General features: G+C 44.1%; 1 protein-coding gene across 3 annotated transcripts in view; it reads left to right on the forward strand.

The window, feature by feature from the left end:
- The first annotated feature begins 8,835 nt into the window (after positions 1 to 8,835).
- LOC310709012 overlaps positions 8,836 to 18,957 on the forward strand; it is an 81,722-nt gene continuing 71,600 nt past the window's right edge. Inside the window, exon 1 of one of the 3 annotated variants that reach the window (XR_014527289.1) lies at positions 8,836 to 9,181. Coding sequence is in view for 2 of the 3 variants with exons in the window: in XM_083508062.1 (XP_083364188.1) it covers positions 9,146 to 9,181 (36 nt within the window). In the remaining variant the exon portion in view is untranslated. The remainder of the gene's footprint in view (positions 9,182 to 18,957) is intronic. The other 2 variants (XM_083508062.1, XM_083508063.1) reach the window with 2 other exon arrangements.

Genomic DNA, 18,957 nt, shown 5'->3' on the forward strand with positions numbered 1-18,957 from the left:
CCTTTCTCACCACCAAAGGAACACAAGCAAATAGTAAAGAGAACCCGCACAAGCGACGCTGACACAAAACCCCACACATACATTAAGTAAAATAGAAACATCGCCATCCGACTCCACCCCCATTCACCATGCTCTCCTCCACCTCTCCCCCCCTTTTCTTCCTAATGTAACACTAATGTCTCAACAAATGAAACTGATCTGTAGAAAAAGCAACTTGAAAAAAGAGATATTGCACATACTTTTGTAAACCAAGAAACAACAACAACAACAATGGTACAGACCAACTACATAGATAAAAATGCAGGCTTAGGTTTGAAAGCAAAAAATGAATGAAATGGGGGAAGTAATTTGGGGGGGTAGCTGTGATTCCTGCACTCAAGGGGGTTGGACTACATGGCTCTTTGTATCCCTTCCAACTCTACTTTGTATCCCTTCCAATTCTATAATTCTATGATTCTACTTGGTGAGATCTTGGGCTTCTTGAATGAACAGACAGAAGGGGAAGTGGCAGTCTTACCTGCAGTAGGAAAACGGAACTCTGATTTTGCTGAAAGAATTGGGTTGTATTGCCTCCAGTGATAAAGTACTGCTTGTCACACAGGACGCTGGTCTCCTGACCCTAACACTTATCTAAGCTGGGGTGTCTCCTTCCAGTTTTATCCAAATACAAAGGGGTACTTAGAATGCCCGCCGGGGATACTTGGCTTGCATGGGAAACTAAGTCTGGCTCTAAGCCAGAGGTCACTCCCTCCAAGGAGAGGTGAGAGAGCCTTTAAAAAGCCTTGGTCCCTGACCATTGAGCCACATTGTCTGGGGACTGCTGGGCTTTGGAGTCTACAGGCTCCCCAGCTCTGTACTAGAGGGAATTTCAGAAACTGAAGCTTGCCATGCCACAGTGTTAAAAGGGGAGAAAACAAATCTGAACTTGCAAAAATATCAATGAACACATGCTTGGGAGTAATTTCCACTGAAGCTACTGCAACTTTATTCATGGTTAGGGTTATGCTGTGAAGCACTGGTGATTATCTTTAGCACTGCAACCTTAAAGTAACAGGATTCCTATTTTTTATTATTTAAAAAGTGGCCATCCTGAGTGATTTTTATTATTATTATCTAAAATGGTATGGAATGCCTTGTCCACTAGATGTCTCTGTTGGCTTTCCATATTCATTCTCACGAGCTCTGCCAAAAGTTTATTCTACATTTAAACAAGACACACACAATAATTTAAATAATTAAATGCCAGGTTCTCCCCCCCCGCCCCTTCTTTATTCAAACGTGATGCACAATAAAATCCCTCTGATCTGATCATCCTCAAGCTGTAATGCAAAATGCGGTCACACACACACGTCATTCCTTAAAAGTATATTGACAGCACATTGTGTCCTTCAGAGAATCATGGGAACTGTAGCTTGTTAAAGGCATTGGGAATTGTAGCTCCATGAGGGATAAGCTGTAGTTCTCAAGATTCTCTGGGGAAAATTGGATCATAATTTAACTGCACACATGGATGAACTTTCAAACTACATTTTCATTGACAAGACAAATGTGTGTGTGTGTGTGTGTGTGTGTGTGTAAAATGTAAGATATGATGCCTATATTTCCCATTAAAGTAAATGGGACTCACAGCACAATTCTATACAAGTCTTCTGAATTCAGAGGGACTTGCTTCCAGATAAATGTGCATACATTTTCTAGGGCAGAAATGGGGAGCCTGTGGACCTCCTGATGTTGTGGGACTGCGGTTCCCATCATCCATGACTGATGGCCATACTGGCTAGAGCTGAAACGTCTAATGTAGAACATGGTCTATATTCTGATTGCAGCTTTGATTTGCCTGGAATGTTGCATGTATGGATGTTTCATCTCTCCCCCCTTTGCCCTTCCTGATGTTGGAATGTGGCCCTCAAAAGGTTGGCTGGATTCAAATCCAGCCCTTGGGTGGAAAGTGCTTCTCCAGGCCTTACCCCACCCCAGTAGAAGATATAGACCTTCACAATTTGTGGCTTCCTAATCTGAATGCAGCCCATCTGTTGGTTGTCCATGTGCTCATCTTTACAGAGGGCTGTCCTCTACTCGAAGGGCTGATAGAGGACAGTTGTATGTTTCAAAGACTATTCCCTCAGAAGGGCCACCCAGTCCAGGGCTGGTTTAAAGACAAAAAACAATAAGAGATACCATGGATATTTGTAGCTGCAGCTGGAGAACAAGCCAGCTACAGTTTTTCCCACTATGATAAGAGGGACTGCATTTCCATTTGTTTCTGAATTTGCAGCTAGACATAGAAATGGTCAGATGCATATTTTATGAAATCTGTATACTTTTTTTTAGCAATAAATAAGTGGCCACCCTACTTCATGACTTTGGTGGCAAAGTGATTGAATGCTTGCTCCTCCACTAAAGTAAAAAGAAAGAAAGAAAGAAAGAAAGAAAGAAAGAAAGAAAGAAAGAAAGAAAGAAAGAAAGAAGGTTCTTCCTGACATGTCAGCTTCCTATTTATTTTTGTATAGAGATGAAATCCAGTAGTGTGATCCCCAACCTGCATTCTGAAGTGGTAAAGCCGAGATCTGAGTCAATGATTATCCCATTTGGAGCTCGGCTGCTGAACTGTGGCATTTAAGTACAGCAAACCCAAAGAGTGGGAGGATGTTCCCGCCGCCCTTCACACTCTCTCCTCCTGTAAATGTTTCTTGACCTGCCTCTTTATCCTGCCCAGGAGATCCATAACTGCTAAATGTATTGCTTTCCACTTCTTTGTGTGCTGAAGTTCAATGCAAAACCTCTGCTTTATTTGGTGCGTGGTCCATTGCCAGCCTTCCTTGTGATATTGCCGTCCTTGGAGACCCACAGTGTCACTGAACTGGTATCCTGCATCGCAGCAAGTACCTATTAGCCAGGGCTGACTGATGGATTTTCTCCCCCCCCCCTCTTTTTGCAAAATGTATTTGCTTCAGTACATGTAGGCTCCCCATCTGATCCTTGTTAGCTGAGCTTTGTTTTTCCTCACTGGAATCAGGAAACAAAAATTAAACAGTCCAGACACCTCTCTCTCCTCCAAACCTCCCTCCCCACCCCTTTTTGGCTGTTTGCATAAATGATGCCTAGAGGAGGTGGTAGTGTGGGAAAGAGTCGCATGACGTGCCTTTGAAACAAGGATTGCTCTTTCTAATAGGGCAGCTCAGCCACATAACCCTTCAGCTTATTTCTACTGTGGGATGTTTCTCATAACAACCACCTCCCAGATGTATTTGCCTGGACTGAAGTCTGGCAGCAGTTCATCTCTTCTTTTCTAGCACTCATCCAAGCAAACTGGGTGCAAACTAAAGTTAGTAGCCACCATCTATCAATGCTATTTTAAGCAAACATTTTATAATCAACAGTAACCACCAGTTCTATGGAAGCATAGAAAGAAAGAGTCCTCTTTCAACATGGAGAACAAGCACTGGGGGTGATGGCTATTGGGAATGGTAGGGCGGAAGACAGGGAGCTCAGAAGTAGAAGAGCCAATGATCCTGGTGGAGCCAACTATTCCTGGTTTTGGCTCCATTCTGCCTGTTGAGTTCTGCAAGAGCAAGACTGACACTAAGGAGGGAACGTCTGACAGCCAGTACCACCCAATGGACTGGTTGTAAAGAAGGAGACAAGGCAGGTGATGGCTGTTGCTGGGACAATTTGCTCTACTGGAGAACAACAAAATATAATTGATAAATATATGAATGATGCAATCTACAGGTGAATGATGCAATACTAAGTTTAGGAAGCTGGCAGAATCTACATTGACTTGAGCGGATCTTGGGTTTGGCTTGTGCTGCAAGACATTAAACCCTGACTGTTATAGAAAAGATGTCAAATATAACTCTGTCTTGAAATTCTTCCCTTCTTCCACCTTAGCTGTGCATGAGTGTCAGGGACTGGAAGGACACTGACAAGTGTGCACCGGGGGCAGGGGGGTTGGAGTCTGACCCAGGAGAGGGGGCCAGTGATTTGTGGAGACCTGTACCAGCCAGGAGGCAAGAAGCAGAGGCAGGGGAAGCTTCAGAGCTGGAGTATGGAGCAGAGGATGGGTCGTAAGAAGAGGAGGAAGAGGCAGGCCATGCAAGTGGGGTGGTCAGGTGCTTCCCCACCCCCTCCTGCATCCCAGAACTAGGAGGGGATTGAAGAGGGAAGAACAGAGACAGCTTCCACACATGTAATAGTAATTTATTATTTGTACCCTGCCCATCTGGCTGGGTTTCCCCAGTCACGCTGGGTGGCTTCCAACAAAGATTAAAAATATATTAAAATGTCACACATTAAAAACTTCCCTGAACAGGGCTGCCTTCAGATGTCTTCTAAATGTCAGGTAGTTGTTTTTTCCTTTGACATCTGATGGGAGGGCGTTCCACGGGGCGGGCGCCACCACTGAGAAGGCCCTGTAGCTTAGCTTCTCGCAGTGAGGGAAACACCAGAAGGCCCTCGGCGCTGGACCTCAGTGTTGGGGCAGAATGATGCGGGTGGAGACACTCCTTCAAGTATACTGGGCTGAGGCCATTTAGGGCTTTAAAGGTCAGCACCAACACTTTGAATTGTGCTCGGAAATGTACTGGGAGCCAATGTAGGTCCTTCAGGACTGGTGTTATATGGTCTCGGCGGCTGCTCCCAGTCACCACTCTAGCTGCTGCATTCTGGATTACTTGTAGTTTCCGGGTCATGTAGAGCCCCATGTAGAGTGCATTGCAGTAGTCCAAGCGGGAGATAACCAGAGCATGCACCACTCTGGCAAGACGGTCCACAGGCAGGTAGGGTCTCAGCCTGCATACCAGATGGAGCTAGTAGACAGCTACCCTGGATACAGAACTGACCTGTGCCTCCATGGACAGCTGTGAGTCCAAAATATGTGCGAGCAGTCTGTCAGGGGGAGGTACATAAGCTGGTGGAAGGCTGGTTGCTGCAACTGCTCCATAGAGGGCAGACCAGGGACTAACTCCTGGATGCTAGACTGGTGTGTATGGGTGTTCGGAGCTGTAGAAACCACTGTAGTTGTCCTCATTTGACAATAAAGAGTTAACTATCTGCCGTGTGCTTCTTTTGGCTGGGAGGCACCCATGACAGAGATTGCCTTCCACTTTGATCAAAACAGAAGGCACTGCCTATGGCAACAGATGAAGTTCAGGTTAGGAATGAGGAAGTAAATGAAGATCTTCAGCAGCCAACACATAATGCTGTTTTTAGGTACAGCAAATACAGGTTGAGCAGGAGAAGCACACACATAAAGCCCTTAGGAAAATAAATCCAAGACTGCCCTTGGGGAAAACCCAGCTCAAGCTTTTTTGCTGCTCTGGAAGAATTAAAGCATTGTGTTCCACACACTGCATTCCCGGCACAGAGTATCCTGATGAACAGGAAATATATTTTATGTTGCCCTTTCAATGTTCCCTCTGCACCATTCATTTTAGACTCACAACAGCCCTATGAGACTGAGCTGGTAACTAGGAGTACTGTGTTTTTTTGACCTCAGGCGGTTGTGGTGAACTGCATTAAAGGACTCCCTGGAAGATACAATAGCCATCTTCAAATATCTAAAGAGTTGTCACGTGGAAGGTGGAGAAAGCTTGTTTTCTCCTGCTCTGGAGGGTAGGACCGGAACGAATGGATTCAAGTTACAAGAAAGGAGAGTGCAACTAAGCATTAGGAAGAACTTTCTGACAGTAAGAGCTGTTTGACAGCAGAACAGACTCCCTCCAAAGGTGGTGGACTTCCCTGCACTGGAGATTTTTAAGCAAGGATTGAATGACCATCTGTCATAGATATTTTAGTTGAGATTCCTGCATTGCAGGGGGTTGGACTAGATGGCCCCTGGGCCCCTTCTAACATGGAATTATATGATTCCATGTTTCAGGCTTAATTCTAAAGGGAGAGTCACCTTACCCTGTAGTATATCTATATATTCATTATTAGAATGATTCATTTCTAAGTCAGCAGCCGGGGCTGTCTTAAGCATATCTGGCACAGTGGTGCGAAGATCCCTCCGGTGCCCCCCCCCTTTCCTAGAGTTGCTGATCTTTTTTAGGACAGTGCTGCCGGCAACGCGCCCAGCTTTGCGGGGCTGGAGGAGGCGGGCAGCAGCTGGAGGGCAGCTCCTCCGGTGGGTAAGAGACAGGCTGGACGCGGCAGCTCAGCCTGGCTGCTTTGTGCCATGGTGGCCACGGCAGGCAGAGGCTCCGGGCGCGGCATGGCGGGGGAGGGCGAGGGCGGTGAGCTAATGCTGGGAGGCACCGCGTTCAGCCTCCGCCTCTTTCCTGGTGCCCTCCAGAAATTGGCTCCCAGGCGCCCTGCGCCACTAGCCTCTATGGGTAAGACGCCCCTGTCATCAGCAACATCGGGAGGGGGCTTGTTGTACCAACTCAGATTGTTAGTTCAGTTAGCAGTTACTACTATTTGCTCTGTCTGGCATTAGCAATCCAGGGTCTCCAGCGAAAAGTCTTTCCCATTACCTTCTACCTGATCTTTTCAATCAGAGATGCTAGCCAATGATCCTGAGATTTCTGCATGCAAACCATGTGCTCAGGTTAGGACTTGCCTAGACATACTAAATTTTGTTTTTGTTTTTATTTATTTTTTAATGACAGCTCTAGTTGTAGTGAGCAGACCTTCTGGCTGAGCTGTGTATTCTAACAAAACGAGCCCTGTTCCTTCTTACCTGGCTGTCTGTTTCCCCGAAAAACCAGAAGGCATCCCCTGAAGCCTGTTGCAACAGTGATGGGGCTGTCCCAAAACATTTAGTTGCCTGAAGCAGAACAGGAAGGTGTACAATACCAAAGCCTCGCTCAGTTATTTTGGCACCTGAAACAGAAAATCCCACAAGCCTCTTCCTTTCCCTGGTTGAAAAGGAAAATAGACTAAATAATTAACAATTTGCTGTCCCTTTGTGACACTCAAAATCATCCACCTGAGGATTCTGCCTCACTCTGCCTAATGGAAGTGCTGGCCCTTAACAGCAGTCTGTAAAACCCAAGGTTGATAAGCATTTTAGTTCTTTTCAAGAGTTCATTAGTAAAATAAAATAAAATAAAATAAAAAATAAAATAAAATAAAATATTGGAGATTTCCACCGAGATGTCCTACAACGAGCATCTGAAAAAGGATTTCTGAAAAAGGCTACAAAATATGAATACAGTTGTGGTTGGTGGGGTGGAACAGCATGGTTTACCTGGCTTCCCAGTGTGGAAGTTGCTATGAGAAGGAGGGGCGAGACTGCAGGGAAGTTGGTGTGGTTCAGGGCACAGTGGGAGGAGCATTGGGTTGGTTTTGCCACTGTGTCCACACCACACTGACCTCCACTCCTCATTCCCTCCTCCTCTTTGTTGCCAGCAATGATTTCCGCATTGGGATGGAAGCCATGCCACCCGACCGGCTGCTACTGTTTGAATGGTATTCTATACATGCCTAGGGCCTTTGAGTTTCACCTGTCTGGATTAAGTGTTCTCTAAAGTTTCTCCATCTCTGGGTCATATTCATGAAGTTATTATAGTTTTTGCGATCAAACAATAATAAACATTGGAGGAAGGTCTTTCAGGGGGACTCAGGGGCCCACTTCTGGGGGACTTTGTCCTCCACCCCCTGAAGAAAGGGTGGGTGTGTGATTGTACAGATCAGGCCTCCACAAATGCAGGTCTCATCCCATGTCCCAAATAGAAGCCAGACCAGTGAATATGATCAGTAATTGCTGTTGTTCTTGCTTTCAGTCTGCAAAAGATAGCCATTCACAAGATGCATGCCTTCCCCTGGTGTGGAGGTCAAGATCTGGGCTCCATGGCTTCTCCACAGCTGGAAAATAACTGTAACATTTCTGTAACATTTGAATACAGTGGTACCAACAGGGACGGGTGGAATTGTGATGTGTTCATTGTGTATTATTGTTGCAATTTCTTATTCCTTGCATATCTTGTAAAATCCTGGATAAAATATCATTGCACTGATGAAGTAAGTTAGTTGGATACCACCCCAGGGTGCTACAACTGTGCAATCTTTGCTGCTTAAATGCTGTGCTCACTTTCTTATGAAATTGATCACTCCTAGAAAGGGCCATCTTTACCCAGGGGTGCAAGGGGTGAGGGGCACCCAGGCGCCAAATTCTGGGGGGCGCCAGGTGCCCGCTGCTGAAGCTGCCTAAGCTCTTAACTATCTACCTGTGATGAAATAATAATTAATTTTGATCAAGCTAGAAAAACAAAATACATATATACCTAGGCATTACTGAAATGTATACCTACTGTTTTACTAAAGGATTTTCGACTTTGTGCGCTCGTTTACCAAAGACGCGCTGCACCAGCGGCGGCGCTTGTCATTCACAACAGCAACATTTGTCAGACTCAATGATGGCGCTTGTCATTCTCAACGGCTCCATGCATGCGAAATTAACTCTTACGTCAAAATATTATGTTACGTATTGTATTGAGCTGCTATGCAGCAGCGAGGTCAGTGGCACCTTTGACACCTTTGGGGGGCGGCTAAACTAAATTTGGGGGCACTGGGTAGATCTTTGCACCCCGGCGGCGCATATGCTAAAGACGTTAGTGCTCCTAGACCTGAACCTGTGCTTGGAGAACTGAACAACCCCATAGATTACAGCTCTCCCCAGTGGCGTAGCGTGGGGGGTGCAGGGGGGCCTGGCCGCACCGGGCGCAACATCTGGGGGTTAGGGTTAGGGGGCGCAAATCCACGGGTTAGGGGGCGCAAATTACTTGCCTTGCCCTGGGTGCTGACAACCCACGCTACGCCACTGGCTCTCCCTATTCAAATGTTGCTCCAGCAACCAACAGACACTGCTTTCAAATAAACCTGGGTGTATTTACTAGGTTATGTCTCTGATATATCCACTAAAAGGAAGTAACGAAAAGGGAAACCAGAAATAAAGCAAACAAGCTTTGTCCTCCCCTCCCTTCAGAGGTAATTACCAGAAACCGTCTGGGTAACTTCCCTTTCTCGTTGAGATATGAGCACATACGAGGAAGAAATGGTCAATTAATTAATAATTGTTCTGGTCGAGAACTTTTGAGAAGCAGAGTGGGAAAAGGGAAAAGCTGTACTGTGGAAAAGCAAGTGTTCTTCATAAATAAACAACAGAATGGACTCTTGTGGGAAACTGCTGAAATAAGGAGAAGCGATGGAGAACACAAAAGCTCTGGATGTCGTTCCACAGGTAAAGGAATAGATTATTTCTCCCTTTAGCTGCCAATGGCATTTGCTAGGCACAACTAATATGAGCCTGCTTGCAAGCAACTTGTAAGCCGCATTGTCTGGGATTTTGTTATATGGAAGCCCCAAAATCATGGGATGTTCCAGATTGTCTAACATAGGAAGAGGAGTCCATCAATTAAGACTGCAATCCTGTGCTCCTCACTTACATGGCTGCTGGGGGATAAGAATTATCAGTTTGAGTTAGCTCCTTATAGAGCGATCATACAGACTTCTTAATGCAGTATACTTCACAGGATCCACTTTTGTCCCATTGTCAAGATTAAGCAAGCTTAAGTGATTTGGAGATAGCAGCCTAAGAGCCTAGATAATCATTAAGTAACTGTTAGGGACCAAAGTAGATGTGATGGGCACATGTGCATTTATTCCTGTGTCTGCTTCATTCATGTATCAAGTGAGAGTTGTGGTGTGTGTGTGTGTGTGTGTATGCCTATGCTTTACTTTAAGTGGATCCTGCAGGCAAGTCGAGTGAGGCCCCTCTGCTTTCTTCCCTCATTGCTCGCTGTTGCTTTGTATTTTCCCTGCATTGCTTCAGTACAGTGGTACCTCAGTTTAAGAACAGTCCGGTTTAAGAACGATTTGGTTTACAAACTCCACAAAACTGGAAATAGTGTCTTGGGAGAGAGATATAAGATATATGTTCAAAAATACAGTAAAGGTTCACTATCTATGCTAGCAATCAGTTGATGTGGGAGAGAGACTAAGTTGAGAAATAAGACCAAGGGTACATATTGATATAGGAATGTATTAGATAAAATGTAAAGAAATATACAATAATAAGAGTACATTCATTTGTAAAAAAGGAATATACAACGGGATAGACAGGAAGTCCAAAGTGTCGGTACATATATGATATTGGAATAGTTTTTTGTCCTTGTTTTTTCCCCTTTCCCCCCTTTATTTTCTTTTAGTATATAAACTTTGTATACATGTTGAAAATTATAGTATAATAAGCCTTGTGATGTAATATGATAATGTTTACCGATGTAACATAAGAACTTTAATAAATAAAATAAAATAAAATAAAGGAAATAGTGTCCTGGTTTGAGAACTTTACCTTGGTCTAAGAACAGAATCTGAACGGTGGAAGGGCACTGGTGGCGGGAGGAAAGTGTGCCTCAGTTTAAGAACGGTTTTGGTTTATGAACGGATTTCCAGAATGGATTAAGTTCGTAAACCAAGGTACCACTGTACTCATTGAATCATAGAATTGTAGAGTTGGAAGGAATCCCAAGGATCCCTTGTCAGATTTAGGGCAGTGCAGGCAGTTTCCCCTGCATAGGGCACTGAGCTGAGGGGGTGCAATGTTGAGAAGATCCATAATTGAGAAGTTCCTTTTGGGGCATCAAATTTTGGCCTCAAACAGGATGCCGCATTAACAAAGATTGCCAAAGTCTGCCCCTACCAAGGAAGGATCATGGAGTCCAATCCCATAGCTAAAGAATCCCTGACAGATAGTCTTCTGTTTAAAGACCTCCAGTTGAGAGTCCACCACCTTCTAAGGTAGTCCAACTCCACTGTAGAACAACTCTGGCTGTCAGTAAGCTCTTCCTAATGTTTAGTTGGATTCTCTGACTAAAGTGAGCTGAGCTGGGGTGGGAGTGGGTTGGTTACAATGCTATCTGTCTGTCTATCTATCTATCTATCTATCTATCTATCTATCTATCTATCTCTATAAAAATGTTTGGAGCAGTGGACCTGCATGTTTCATTACATGTTTAAAAATGAAAGATACACTTTCTGCTGAACAGATACATGGATATAGCAGGATCCTCACATCTAATCTGGCCCTAAGAACACCATTAGTGCCTCCATCTTCCAGTGTGAAGTTACAAGAGTGTAACAGCTGTAAGATCATCAGCAATCTTTGGTACTTAGGGTCTTAGTAGGGAGAGCATCTGAGTTGAATACGGAAGGTGCCATGTTAATTTCCACCATATCAGAGTAAGGCTACAAGAGACCTCCGTCTGAAGCCCAGGTGAGCCGATTCTGGTCAATATAGACAATACTGCGCCAGATGGACCCTTGTTCGAAATGGACCAAGTTCTGCTTGCACAATGGGACTTTCCCTACTCCCCACACCACACATGTGGGGAGCACCCTCCCACAGAGCAGCTGTAGGGGGGAATGTGAGGGGAAGAGAGGGGGAGAAAGCCTCTTCTGAACTGGAGAGGAGGTGGGGTTGCGGGCTTCAGGCACAGCCCCCGCGATACTAAGGGAATCCTTGGACGTGTCATTCCCTCCTGCCAGCCAATCGGCTGGCATGGGGGGGGATGGCCTGGCCCTAAATATGGGCCGGCACGGCCAAGGACCGCCCTCTTTTCCTCTCTGCGCTCCAGCTGATCGGATTTTCCCATCCCGCCGAACCGTTAGGCTCTCCGACCTTGCTATGGACTCCGGTTGGTCACTGTCAAGGGGCCTGGTAGGAATTTTTTCCAATTGGCAAATTGGCACCAGCCATTTGGCTTTTCGCCTACCTCGTAGCAATCGTCACAACTTCCTGGGCATTGGCGGTTAGGCATTGGTAGGGGTATTGTTTTGCAGATGAAGAGGGTGCCATCACCTTCCCCCAAATCGAAGGGTAGTCCGGTAAAGGATTCTGGGGGGCATCGCCTTGTCCTAAGCCTATGGAGGTGTGGGCCTACGGCACGCCCCCGATCTGTGACCCCAGGGGAGCTCCTAGTTGATGTGCATCAGCAGGACTCCCCCTACTGGTGGTTAACCCTTGCCGGTCTTCAACCAATCGGGCTGAAGCCGGTTAGCTGACAGGACCAATGCCTAAGCCAATACCCCTCAATTCCTGTAATCAATAAAGTTGTGGCCTAATTTGACCCCTTAACTTTAAATTCTGGTGTCTCGTGTCTTTATTTCCGTGGGGGGAGGCAGGAACTCGCCAAGCAACATTCCCTTGTGCAAAGAGAAATCCTTGTGCTGATGCAAAGTTTTCCCCAGGGCTACTTGAAATACGATCCCTAATGTAGATTACTATTATTTGATTAATTGTGGCAGCGGGCCAATGATTTCATTAACCACGGATTAAAAATGAGAGCTTTAAAATTGGTTTTTAATCAGAAATGCTTCCCCACGAGATGGTATTTCATGTTGGAGTCAGTGTCACTAAAACAGAGTGTTTGCTGGCAGAGCACTCCAAACCCTCTTTGCGCAGGGCTGGTTCTGGTTCTTGGGCTGCTGCCTTAGGTGATGCATTTTAAATGGTTTTCCAATTAACTAGTAAGATTGGGTTTTGTACTCTGTTATTTATTTATCTTATTTATTACACACACACACACACACACACACACACACTTGATGGTTAGAAAACCTCTAAGTGGGCAACATCATATTGGTATGATGGAAAACATATTTGTGCAGATCAGCTGATTGGATTAGAAAATGCACTAATTCAAAATACTGCAGCTAATCTGTGTAGTAATGCAAACATTTAAATTTTCTATTTTGTGCCCCCTTTCCAACTGTCATTCTACAGTTCCCTTATCCACCAAAGCAAATGCCCCACACTGTCTTGATCCCCATCTGCTTTCTAATTAGCTGAAATCAGGGATGGTGGATTTTTCCAGTTTATACAGTAGTAGATTAATCAAGCTTTCAGCTGCCAATATGTACGCTGGCTGCTTAAATCCTATTGGTGCCAACAGTGCTCCCCTAAAAAAAGATATTTAGGGGTACCCTCATTTTCCTACGCATATTGAAATACTTCCCCTCAAACTTAGATTCACAAAATGTTTAGGGGTTAGTGTGCCCCTGCGTCCCCCTAGAAAAAAGCACTGGGTGCCAATAGCTTTTAACCAGCTTAATTTAAACCAGGGTTGCAGTTTAACCTTTATTTATTTATTTTACAGAGTACTCATGTCTCTGAATTGTCCCCCCTTTTTTTTCTTCTTTGCTGGATGGTGGAGAGCTGGTGAATCTCTGCTTCATGCTGGTTCATGATCCTGTCCTGTTAGCCAAGGCTACCTTTTTGCTAACAGTCTGTGATTTATTTTTTAAATTTATTTTTGCATTACTGGCTTACCCACTTAGTAAACCGTAGCATCCTTAACTTCCGATCTGCCATGATTTATCTTGAAAAATGTACACTTGTTTTAGTTGGCGAAGACAAATATTAATTGGTGGGGCTGGGAGATAGGGGAAGAAGAAGAAGAAGAAGAAGAAGAAGAAGAAGAAGAAGAAGAAGAAGAAGAAGAGTAGTAGTAGTAGTAGTAGTAGTAGTAGTTTGGATTTGATATCCTGCTTTATCACTACCTGAAGGAATCTCAAAGCGGCTAACATTCTCCTTTCCCTTCCTCCCCCACAACAAACACTCTGAGAGGTGAGTGGGGCTGAGAGACTTCAGAGAAGTGTGACTAGTTCAAGGTCACCCAGCAGCTGCATGTGGAGGAGCAGGGAAGTGAACCCGGTTTCACCAGATTACGAGTCTATCGCTCTTAACCACTACACCACACTGGCTTACTCTGGTTTACGCTTTGATTCTATTTTGCTCCCAGTGTTCTACTGTCATAGTAGTAAAGTAGTAAAGTAAAGAAAACAAATATATGGAAGATGGTCTTTCATAGAATCATAGAATCATAGAATCATAGAGTTGGAATAGACCACAAGGGCCATCAAGTCCAACCCCCTGCTAAGCAGGAAACACCATCAGAGCACTCCTGACATATGGTTGTCAAGCCTCTGCTTAAAGACCTCCAAAAAAGGAGACTCCACCACACTCCTTGGCAGCAAATTCCACTGCCAAACAGCTCTTACTGTCAGGAAGTTCTTCCTAATGTTTAGGTGGAATCTTCTTTCTTGTAGTTTGGATCCATTGCTCCACCTTTCTTCCTCCTCTATATGACATTTTATATATTTGAACATGGCTATCATATCACCCCTTAACCTCCTCTTCTCCAGGCTAAACATGCCCAGCTCCCTTAGCCGTTCCTCATAAGGCATCGTTTCCAGGCCTTTGACCATTTTGGACACCTCCTCTGGACACGTTCCAGTTTGTCAGTGTCCTTCTTGAACTGTGATGCCCAGAACTGGACACAGTACTCCAGGTGAGGTCTGACCAGAGCAGAATACAGTGGCACTATTACTTCCCTTGATCTAGATGCTATACTCCTATTGATGCAGCCCAGAATTGCAGAATTGCAAGAAGAATTTCCTTGTAACAATGACTGGCAACTGGGCATGTCAATCCAAAGATCCTGGATTGCTGTGTAGCCACTCTGCCACGGCCAACAGTGATCATATATTCCACCAGCAGCAAAGTCAACAGCCAAACAATATCCATGGAAGCAAATATTATTAGAGGAACATGGACAGCATATCTACCATTGACCGACCACTGTTGAGCCTCCATGTTATTCATGTACAGAAAGCACCAATCAATGTTAACAGTGATACCTGATTGACCCATGGTAAACCAGAGGTAAACTGGCTTCTTCATGTGAATCTGGAGTGGTGAGCATCCATTTAAGTTCACTACAAGACCTCCCTACTAACTGAGCTTTTCTGGAAGGTCTTATTTAACAATTTCTCCAGTCCCTGAAGAAAATTACATTGAAAAGTAACGTTTATGAAAGAAAGAGAGTCTATGAATCGAGCTGCGAAAGATCTCTTTGGAGTCCATGAATATACATACCAAGAGATATAGATTAATTTTGCCTTATTTAAATGCAATCGATCACTTGCTGTATATATACAGTGAAAACTCAACCCCAAACAACCTTGCCAAGGACCGGTGGGGGGAAATCAATTGCATAGGAGAGGTGGCCTTTAACTAAAAGTCTAACAAAATTGATAAGAAGCCTGGGGAATATGGTGCTGCAAAGTGGTTGATTAAAACTAAGTGAACTATAAAGGGAGGAGGAAGAGGTCATTTGGCTTACAGCCCTGATACCAAGAGCTGTGGTCTTCTCAGCATTCTCAAGATACAGAGCACTGGGGTTGAGGGAAGAGATCTACAAATGAGGCCACAAAATATCCAAATAATCTGTGGGGCATAACCAGGCAATCTGTTGTGATTGTGTGGGTGGAAGCTTTGCCTATGACTTGAGCATTGTAGGGGCACCCACAATAGCAACCCTCACCACAACAGTGAGGCCAAAGCTAAGCATGCTGGGAGATGTGTGGCTGATGTTGAAAGCACTGGACTCCCTCCCAGAGTAATGTCCGCTGCAGCCTTTCCCAACCTTGTGCCCTCCAGTTCTTCTGGATTTACAGTCTCAGGTAGGGTAGTCAATAATCAAGGATTATGGGAGTTGTATCCCTAAACATCTGAAGGCCAGTGGCTTGGTGGAAGGCTGGTCTAGCATTACAAAATGAGCAATATCACTGTGTGGTAATCAGGGAGGGATGGATATGTCAATTTTTGGTTTCTTGCAGTTTCTGCATGGCTTTGCAATATTTCTTTTAAAGTCCTCATGAAAACTTGTAAGCATCATAGTGCAAATTTCTCCCAATGCACACATTTTGGTTTGTCATTTTGCTTGCTACACATTTTTTTCCATGCAATTTCCTGTAATATAATGGCATTCTTACGTGCTACTTTCACAAATGTATGCATTTTTATATTCCCCCCCCCTCCAATATGAACATTGTTGTACGCATTATTTGGTTGGAGAACTGTGTCATAATATTTGGAGCAGCACAAAATTTTGCAAGATAGCTGTGTTTCAGTTTGCATATTGTCCTAGCATTTGGTAGGTTTGCATTGAAATCCAAACTAAACCAAATTTCTCCTGCATCTCAAGCTGCAAACTTTAGGATAAAGTGGAGACATTTCTTTTCCGATACATAATTCTCCAAGAAAATGGCAGGGGGCTATTTTGGGGTTGTATTGCTGGCAGAAAAGCCCCCATGTGACAAGTAGATCATTGAACGCATAATCCCCTCTGATGAAAGTGCTTCTGTGTTGATGCAATTTTGGCAGACTGCTGGTTAAAAGCCATTTAGATAATTGTGGCTCCAAAGTTGGTTTGAAGCATTACACCTATTTCCAGAAAGTCTGCCCATGTTTGATTTAACTGCTGGAGATATAATCCTAAATACACTTGGAAGTACATTCCACTGACATAATGGGCGTGACTTGCATTTCACATGGAGGCTTTCAATTTATTAAACCCCTTGAGGGAGCTGGTGCTGACGCCAAATGGACTTATTAACTCAGAGAAGCAGCCAAGGCTGGACTGCGCTAAAGAGTCAGGTCTGGTGTGCTATAACAGGATGCTGGCAAAGCAGAGACCACAGCTGACTGTGACAGTGGAGCCTACATTGGGGAGAGTTAAGGGAGCTGTTGTAAATGAATGATGGCTCAGAGTGTAAGCTACAGTCATGGACTTGTTAGCTTTAAAAAAAGGCCACTTTTTATTTTTATAAATTTATTTGTTTGGTTTTTCAAATTAGAATTTTGCAATCACATATCCAACATAGAATGTAAAAACAAGATTCCAAAGAATCTCCTGGACTTGCCTCCTCCTTTGTGGGTCCTATTATTAATCGTTTCCTCCTGCATCTTTTATAATAATCCAAATCTTTTACATCTTCATTATATCCAAAATCCACCATTAAACTACAAGTGTTATTCCAATCCTACTAACAATTTCAACTGTTTACAGTGGTTTTTAAGGTCAATTGTAAAATTTCCCCATTCCTTATTAAAGTTTTGGTCTTCCTGATTTCTGATTCTTCCAATCATTTTTGCCATTGCAGCATAATCCATCAACTTAATCTGTCATTCTTCTCTGGTCGGGACTTTGTCCTCTTTTCATCTCTGGGCCAATAACATCCGCACAGCTGCGGTTGCATACATAAATAGTATTTTCTGCTCCATTGGGATTTTGGAACCTAGAATTCCTAAAAGAAAGGCTTCAGGGTTTTTTTTTTTTGTTTGTTTTTTTGACAAACAGTTATTTTAAACATTTTCCCCTGGATTCATTATATATCATTTCCCAAAATTCTTTTACTACCTTACATGTCCACCACATATGATAGAAGGTGCCACTACCTTCCCCCCTTACATTGCAATAATACTGACCAGCCTTATAGCATTAGAATGATCAATGAAATAATGTATATGCAATGCATTGAAGGTCTTTATCCAACTCTAGTTATTTTTTGTAGTACCTAGCTAGCAGCTTCAGATAGGGATAGAAGAACACAAGAGTCGTGTTGGATCAGATCAGTGCTTCATCTTCTCCAACCAGATGTTTCTGGGAAGCCTATAAACAGGACACAAATGCAGCAGATCTTTGCTGTTCTTGGTCCCAGCAGTTGGTATTCAGTGCGATGCAGGATCTGAATGTGCGGGTTGAATGTGTGACCAGTAGCCATGGATGGGCTAGTAGTTGCTATTAAGTAACTCAGTTCAACTAAAGCTCTGCTCATGTTCTCAAATAATGTGTTTACTTTGGCTCTGCTCCGAGCAATGAGCATCGCACTATTGAAGGGAACCATGTGATAGTTCAAGCTAAGTAAACTCCCTTCCAGAGAAGCTCTAGTGGTTCCTACAAAATAGCCTATCCATAATAGTTGGGGAATTCCCTGGGGAATTTCCCCACCATAAACTAATGTGCATAGTTGATAAGATGAACTTTAGAAGTTTATGGTCCATGTCATGTGGGAGTAGGTAGCCTGTGTGAATTACATCCATTATCCATTTTGCTATTTTCACTTCCAGTATTGGTGCTTCAAGCTGATGAAGCAGTTTCACATGCAGACGTTTTGGAGGTCCCGGGCCACAGGGAAGTTAGGCTGGCCTCAACCAGAGCCAGGGCTTTTTTGGCTGTGGGTTCAATCTGATGGAACACTCTGTCACAAGAGACTAGGGCCCTGCGGGACTTGACATCTTTCCTCAGGGCCTGCAAGACCCTGGCCGGGGCACAGCCTGACCCTCTCCTTTGGCAATCCTCACAGAACTCTAACCCAATGGTTGTCATTAATTTGATTTGAACTGATTTTATAATGAAATGATTTTAGAATGTTGTATTATTTTACTGTTGTTAGCCCTCTGAGCCTGGCTTCGGCTGGGGAGGGCGGGATATAAATAAAAAAATATTATTATTATTATTTAGGTTGATCCTTGTTGCTTCCTGCTTATAAGAGAAATAAGCAAGTCAATATTGGTGTTTCTAAACTAGAAATGTGCTTTGCAAGTAGGTCCGCAAAGTTCAGTCATCTCCAGAAAAGATACCCAGACCGACATTTCTTTGAATGTATCTGTAAGATATTGGTTCACATGTGCACATACATGCACTAATAGTGTGGATAACAACATCCTCCATGATGTCTGCAAGAGACACATCCATTAAGTTCTGTAGGGACTGGATATGAGTGGCAATGCACATCTGCATCCATATGCATGTGAGTGCACAGATATCACTTGCTAGAGTACAGAGAAAGCTGTCTTATACAGAGTCAGGCCATTGCTCCATCTAGCTCAGTATTGCCCACACTGACTATCTGGCAATGGCTTTCCAGGGATTCAGACAGGGGTCTCCCAACCTTACCTGGAGATGACAGGGATTGAACCTGGAACCTTCTGCATTTAACGCTGGTGCTCTGTCCCTGAGCTACAATCCTTCTGATTGTTGGAAGTAAAACAACAGTGCTTGCAGTAAGTTACATGAACCAGTAGGGGACCGATAGAAAAGACAATCTAGGGTAGGGTTACCAGATGTCCCCATTTCCCGGGGACAGTCCCTGGATTTGCAAATAAGTCCC

The sequence above is a fragment of the Podarcis liolepis genome, assembly GCF_965112155.1.
Source record: "Podarcis liolepis genome assembly, chromosome: 6".
Classification (NCBI taxonomy): domain Eukaryota; kingdom Metazoa; phylum Chordata; class Lepidosauria; order Squamata; family Lacertidae; genus Podarcis; species Podarcis liolepis.